Below are 7,017 nucleotides of genomic sequence, written 5' to 3' on the forward strand. Positions count from 1 at the left end.
CTCTGGCTGGCTCTGAGAAGAGCCGTTTGCGCTTTGGCCTTTAGAAAGGCCGTTTTTGTGTTGGCCCTGAGAAGGGCCGTTGTTGTTTTTTAAATTTTTTAGAAGCCATTAAATTCCCACGAGAAGGTAAGACTAACGCTCCACAGGGGCAGAGATTACCAGTACCCAAAACTGTGGCCCTATTAACGCTGTGAGGTCGGGCAGTGTCACAGGTGAGGCCACTAACGACTGATGAACACCCCAGCCGCTCTTAAAAAAGAGCACCCCCGCACGGTGAACCGCCATACGGAGGGTTGTGGATTTTTTATTGAGGTTAACTCCTCTTGACCCGGCCGACCAAGGCAAGGCCCTCGGTCCCACACAAGGCTGCTAGACATGTCAACAACACCTTGTGACTGGGATAACGAGTGTTGGAACGGTGGCCGAGGCCTGTCCACCCGGTTTCTGTTGAAAGCAGGTGAACCGTTCCCCCCTACTCCTGGAACGTCCCTAACTCTTCGCCTGCCCGGTATGGGTAGCCCTGTCCGGTATAGCCTCAGAGATCACGGGGACGCGACAGAAGTGTTTCCCTCCCCCCCGGGATGTACCCGGGTGTCGGGTTATTGGCAACAACGGTAAGCAATCCCACGTAGGAGATTAATTACCGTTGCCCCCAGGGCGCACCAGCCATAAGCCATTCCCTTAACTATGGATCCGCGAGGATCAACAGCTATTGGAATGTCCCAGACCCTCGTGGAGGTTACCCGACCTAGCGCCCCAACCTTTTTTTTTTTTTTTTTTTTTTTTTTTTTTTTTTTTTTTTTTTTTTTTTTTTTTACGTGGGGAATGCGTTTACGCATACCGCCGGGTCTGAGGTGGTGGGCGACCCGGTCGGTTATGTGGGGCTCGAGGCTGTAAAGAGGCCCCCCTACCCACTAAACCCCACGGTGTCCTCTCACCGCTTTGTGTGCGGGGTCCCGGGGAAGCTCGCGCAATGCGTCCGCGGCCCCGCAGCGGCCATCCTGCATCAGGATCCGTCGCCAGGTCGGCTTTTTAAGCCGACCGATCCTCGCCTTGGGAGCGCTTCCCGGACACAGGGTCGCGCTCTCCAGCTCGAGAGCTAGCGTTTGTGGGCGAGGGCGCTCTCATGCCTCCCTCGCCCGCTAGCTGTCGTTAGGGTGGCAGGTTCCGCTCGTGAGCGGCACGTCTGCGGCCTGTGCGGCGGCGGCGCATCGGGTCTGCCTCGGCCTGGGTTTCCCGTTCGCGCTCCGCCGCCTCCTTCTCCTTAAGGACGTGCTCGCTAAAAGAGAGCAGAGCCTCCCACCCTTCCTCGCTGGCCACCATGGCCAGCACCACCGCCGGCAGCGAGAGGTCTGGCCCCACCTGGGCCATCAGCTGCTGCCGCTCCTCCTCCCATGCCGGGCACTCGGCCAGTGTGTGCTGGGCCGAGTCTACGCCAGCTCCGCACGCGTGGCACTCCGGTGTCGGCTCTCTTTGTGCGACCTTGTGCAGGTAGCTGCCGAAGCAGCCATGCCCCGTCAGCACCTGCGTCAGTCGGAAAGAGAGCACCCCGGAGCGCCTTTCAACCCAGTCGTGGAGGACTGGGCGAACCGCCTCTATGGTGCGGGAGCCGGCCCTCGGCCGTTCCAGCCGGTGCACCCACATCTGCCTCGCCTCGCCCTGGAGCTCTTCGCGCCGGTTTTCCACCTCCGATGGCGCCGGTGGGTTGTTCCCGGCTCGTGCCTCCGCACGCCAGCGGAACAGTGCTGCGTGGGCTCGCGCGTCGAGGTCCCAGGGCAGGCACCCGGCTAGCACGCATGCGGCATCCGCGCCCACCGTGCGGTACCCTCGGATTACCCTCAGCGCCATTGCTCTTTGCGGTCTCCGCAGTTGAGCGATGTTGTGGCTGCTGAGGGCATCCGCCCATACTGGGGCACCGTAGAGCGCCATCGAGCGCACCACGCCCGTGTAGAGGCGGCGGCACATTGCGTTGGGCCCCCCCAGGTTGGGCAGTATACGCCCAAAGGCCGCCGCTGCACGCAGTAATTTCGGCGCGAGGCGCTCGAAGTGCGCCTTAAAATTCCATTTGCTGTCAAGTACGACACCGAGGTACAGCAGTGTCGGCTTGACAGCAATTGGGACTCCTCCCACTATAATTTGGGCGCCAGCTGGAGGCGCTTTCCGCGGGCCGTAGAAGCAGATGGCCTCGCATTTCGCAAGGGCCACCTCCAGCCCTAACCGGCGAATGCGGGCCACACAGTGGGCGACTCCTGCCGTCGCCAGAACGGCTGCGTCGCGGTAACTGGGTCCTCTGGCCGTCACGAGCGTGTCATCGGCGTAACAGGTGACCCCGACTCCACGCAAGTTTTCCCCCGTAGGACCCAGTCGTAGCCAATGTTCCACAGTAGTGGTCCCAGCACCGACCCCTGTGGAACTCCGCACGACATGCGCCTCCGACCCCAGTCCCGTCGCCCTGGCCAGACGATCGCCCGTCCCTCCAGGTAGGCGGCTACGATGCGCGACAGATGGAGCGGCACTCCGTGAAAGCGCAGAGCCTCGTTGATGACTTCCCAGGGCAAGGTGTTGAAGGCGTTGGAGATGTCTAGCGACACCGCCAAGACAACCTCACCCTGGGAAACGGCCTCCTCCGCTATTGCCTTCACCCGGAGTATCGCATCCACCGTCGACCGCCCCCCCTAAAGCCAAACTGCTGGTCCGCCAGGTTCGGCCCTGCGCGTTCCATGTGCCCGATGAGGCGAGCTGCGATTATCCGCTCAAAGAGCTTGCCCACCTCATCGAGCAGGACAATGGGCCGGTATCCGGCTGGGGAGTCCGCCGGCCGCCCGTCTTTGCGAAGGAGAACCAGTTTCCCGGTCCTCCATTCGTTGGGGAAGCGGCCCTGCTCCAGGCATGCCGTCAACAGCCGCAGAAGCTTTGGCCCCAGGGCGTCCATGGCCAGGACCCAAGCACGACCCGGAATGCCGTCGGGCCCGGGGGCCGTGTTCTTGGCCCTGAGCCGATAGACAGCTGCGCAGAGCTCACCGGGAGTGACGGGTGGGACTGCAGCCTCCTCACTAGTTTCCGCCCTCAGGGGCGCCATGGCAGGTGGTGTGTGCGGGCCCCTCTCGGGGAAGAGTGTTGCGACCACTCGGTCCACGAGGTCCGGCTCGAGCGATTGGGTCAGCGGCGGCGCCCACGCGCGTAACTTGCTCCGGACAAGTTTGTATGGCCTGCCCCACGGGTCGGCATTGAGGGTCTCCAGAAATTCGGCACGACTCGCCTCAATTGCCTTCCCTATGGCCATAGAAAACTCTGCCCGGGAGTTTTTGTACGCCTCGTAGGAGCGGCGGATCTCGTCCTCGCTGGGCCTCCTTCTCCGCCTCTGGCGCATGTACTGGCGCCGCGCGGCTACACAGCCCTCGCGCAGTTGCGCGAGCTCGGCGGACCACCAGTACACGCTCGGTTTCGGCGGCAGACGCTTGGCCCGGGGCATTGACGCGTCACACACGCGCGTCATGGCCCCTCGGAACCAGGACGCTTCCGCCTCTACCACCACCGCTCCCTCCTGTACGGGCAGCCAGGCCTCCACTATCGCCGCCTCCCTGAGCAGTTCCCGGTCGAGTTTGGTGAGTGCCCATCTTGGGCCACCCCCGACCGGGTCCATCCGGCTTGGGTTGTGAGAGGTCGCCGAGGGGGTGGTGACGTCGAACCGTATGTACCGGTGGTCAGACAGCGTCTCCACCCCCACCATGACCTCCCATCCCTGGACACGGCGCGCCAGGGCGGCGCTCGCGAACGTGATGTCCACGATGGAACCACCCTGTTGCCGCACGCACGTGTGTGCCGTTCCCTCGTTCAGCAAGGCCAGCCCCGCCGCAACAGCCCACTCCTCGAGGGTGGCGCCCTTCGCGTCTGTCGCCGGAGAACCCCAGGCTGTGGACTTCGCATTAAAGTCTCCGGCGACGATCACGGGACGCGGAAGAAGCCGCCCGATTAACTCCCCTACTTCGCCCAGGAACTGTTCGAAGTCGGCCAGGCAGCGGTTTGGGGAGAAATAGGTTGCAACGAACCATATTTCTCCGCATAGCGCCGCCACGTACCCCTTCCCTTTTTTACGGCGGTAGGCGGAGGAACACCAGCTGCCGCTCTCGTCACCAGTGCCACCGATCCGTCCATGTCGCCCATGAAGTCGTCCCGGGGGGGGACAGAGTATGGCTCGGCCACCACGGCAACGCCGATCATCCACTGCGCCAGGGATTGGAACAAGAGATCCTGAGCCCTGGCGCAGTGGTTGAGGTTCGTCTGGAGGACCCGAATCGCCATCCTATTCGACGTTGGTTGGGTCCACCTCCTGCGTCTCCATAACGATGGCTGGGGACTTCCTGGGCTGGGATGGGGCCCGTCGGGTGGCTCCAGCTCTCGATTTCGCCTTTTTCGGGGCAGAGGTTAGGCACGCCTTGGAACCAAGCATATGGTCGGCCTTTTTCCCCTCCTTTGCGCACTTGGCGCAGCGTGGCTCCTCCGAGCAGGCAGCCGCTTTGTGGCCGGGCTTGCCGCAGCGGTAGCAGGCGTCGCTGAGATCAGCGTCGTTGGTGCAGTTTGCCCGCACGTGCCCCGTTTCGAGGCATTTAAAGCACCGTATGGGACGCTGATCCAGCAGTTTTACCGCTGCCCGGACCCACCCTACCTGGAGTCGCCCTCGATCGGCCTCCACCACCTTCTTGGCTACGACGACTGGGCAGCGAAGCCAGATCGTGCCGAGGCCGGAGGCATCCTGCCTTACCTCTCCAGCCTTGATCTGGCCCTCTGAACAGCCGCCGACCTTAGCGACCGAAGCGACCACCTCGCCAGGGGACACTGAGTCGTCGAGTTCGGTGACTCGCAGCTCCGCGCACTTCACCGGCCTGGAGACTCTGACGACGTCGCTCCCCAGCTTTTCGGTTAGCGCTTCGGCCAGCAGGTCAGCCTTCTCGCCGCTGGCAGCACCTGGAATTTCCAGTACCCTGCCGCCAGCGGCTGCCCGCTTAAATCTCAAGGCGGTGATGCCGAACTGCTCCAGGTTAACTGTCTCCTTTGCCCTGGAGAGCACCTGGGCGTAGTTGACACCGCTTTCAATGGCCTCCGGCTGTAGGGTTAGCACCACAGCTGCCGAGCGAGGAGGGCGAAGTCTCCGGGCTTTGGGTTTCGCCCGCTGCGGTACCGGCTGGGGCGCCCTTGCCCTGGTCGCTGCTGCTGCTTTCCTCCTCTTTTTCTGCCGCCGACCGCCACCTTCCAGCCCTCGTCAGTGGATGTGGCGGCCGCTGGCCGGGGGGGTTCGGCAGCGGGTGGAAGAGGACTCTCGGTGGCGGTGGCCTTCGCTGACGGTTTCGGCGCGCTCTTCTTACCCTTGCCTTTACCCTTGGCTTTCTTTTTGTCGCCCTTTTTTCGCCCTTTTGGGGTTCGACGGTGTAGTTTGGGGGACCCCGGGTAGGCGCTGACCCTCCCGTTTTCCCCCCTGTGGCCGTTTGCGCGGCCTGTCGTCCCCTGTCTGCAGCCAGTGGGGCTGCCCAGTTTTACCTGGCAAAAGCCTGCCGTCGCGTTCGAGAGCTCCGAGCCTCTCGTCGAGCATCCGCCCTACCCTGGCCGCGACTGCTCCGACCAGCTCGTCCACATCGGAACGTCCTGGGGGGACAGTGACGGGCTGTGGTGCCTCTTTGGGGAGGGACGAGGAGGGCGGGGCCTGCTTCTTGAAGTGGGCCCGGAGCTCCGCTTTCAGCTCCTCCACTTCGGAGCGCAGGTCCTTAACCTCCACCCTCAAGTTGGCATTCTGCCTCTGTAGCCGTCGCGTCTCTTCGGAGGAAGTAAGCTCCTTCAGGTCTTCGACCGCTTCCCCGATTGACGCGACAGCCACCTTGAGGGCCCGTACAAATGTCCCCTTTAGGTTGGCGGACCCAGTGGCCACCAACTCCACCGTCTTGAGGCTGTTTTTCACCCTTTGGTGGAGCGACGCCGCACTGTTGTCCGCCCCGTCTGTGTCTGGTGGGCCCGAGATCGTCCCGCCACTCTTAGGGGACTTTCCAGGCGCCAGCGACCGCGTGAGGCTTGCCAGCTCCTGCTCGGCCTTGCGCTGGAGCTCCTCTCGCCTCAGGCGGTGAAGCTCCCGCTTCGCCTGGGCAAGTCCCGCGTCGTGCGTCGAGCCCCGCTCCGCGCCGAGTCCGACTCGGCACCCGTGTTGAAGGAGTTGGGGCTGGTCTCGGTCACTTCCGTCTCCTGCTGCGGTAAGTGCGAGATGGAGCTGAGCGGCAAGCGCTCGACCAGGACGATGGGTGCCTGGCCCAGCGGGTCCGTCCTGTTTTTAGGGCCACTTTGGCGCCTCCCGCTTTAGCTTTCTTGCCGCTTTTGGCAGTGCTGGTCAGCGGTGCCACGGCTCCCGTGTCGCTCTCTGACCCGGAAGACAGCGCTATGTCATCCGCGGGCCGCTTGTCGGGTCTCGTGCCCCAGAACTTCAGGCCCATGTCTGTGGTCGAGGGCTCCTCCATTGCCCTCGGGGACCCATGTCCACCGAGCCTTCCGAGTCGCCGGTGTCAGCGGGGGAGACCCCTCCAAACAGGTCTCGTCCGTCCAGCCTTGAGGGGGAGTAAAACTCCTCCCTCTCGGGTGACGGCGTGGAGACTCCGCGTGGGCCGGACATCCTCCCGCTGAAAACTCTCGTTCTCGGGGTGGAAGGACGCACGAACTGCCTGAAACCTGTAGGCACAGGCGCATCCTCCATCCCCGTTACCGTCTCGGACGCGGGGTAGCGTATGTAACGCCCGAGTGCGTCCCGTAGTGGGCGGTACCCTGCCGGGACGGGCCTAGGCGAGGGCAGGGCAAGCCCAGGTGAGGACGGGGTGCCCGCCTCCTCCTCGCTGACTGCATCTCCTCCATGAGCAGTTTTCGGGGAGGGCTCTATCACTGCCTCCTCAGCATCTCCTCCTCCTCGTAACCTTAACAACAGTTCCAGTTCGTGAGCATCGGTGTCCGTTGGTCGCTTGCCAGAGTCGTTTGGTGTGATGGTCC

General features: G+C 63.3%; 1 protein-coding gene across 1 annotated transcript; it reads right to left on the reverse strand.

Annotated features, from left to right (window-relative positions):
- Window positions 1–4,303: 4,303 nt before the first annotated feature.
- On the reverse strand, window positions 4,304–6,497 carry LOC125228626. The gene is made up of 4 exons (XM_048133282.1): window positions 6,332–6,497; window positions 5,536–6,231; window positions 5,180–5,408; window positions 4,304–5,057 (listed from the first exon to the last, which is right to left on the reverse strand). Exons 1-4 carry the CDS (start codon window positions 6,495–6,497, stop codon window positions 4,304–4,306), a joined length of 1,845 nt encoding a protein of 614 aa, XP_047989239.1.
- Between the last annotated feature and the right edge of the window lie 520 nt (window positions 6,498–7,017).

This window comes from Leguminivora glycinivorella, chromosome 8, assembly GCF_023078275.1.
Source record: "Leguminivora glycinivorella isolate SPB_JAAS2020 chromosome 8, LegGlyc_1.1, whole genome shotgun sequence".
Taxonomy (NCBI): Eukaryota; Metazoa; Arthropoda; class Insecta; order Lepidoptera; family Tortricidae; genus Leguminivora; species Leguminivora glycinivorella.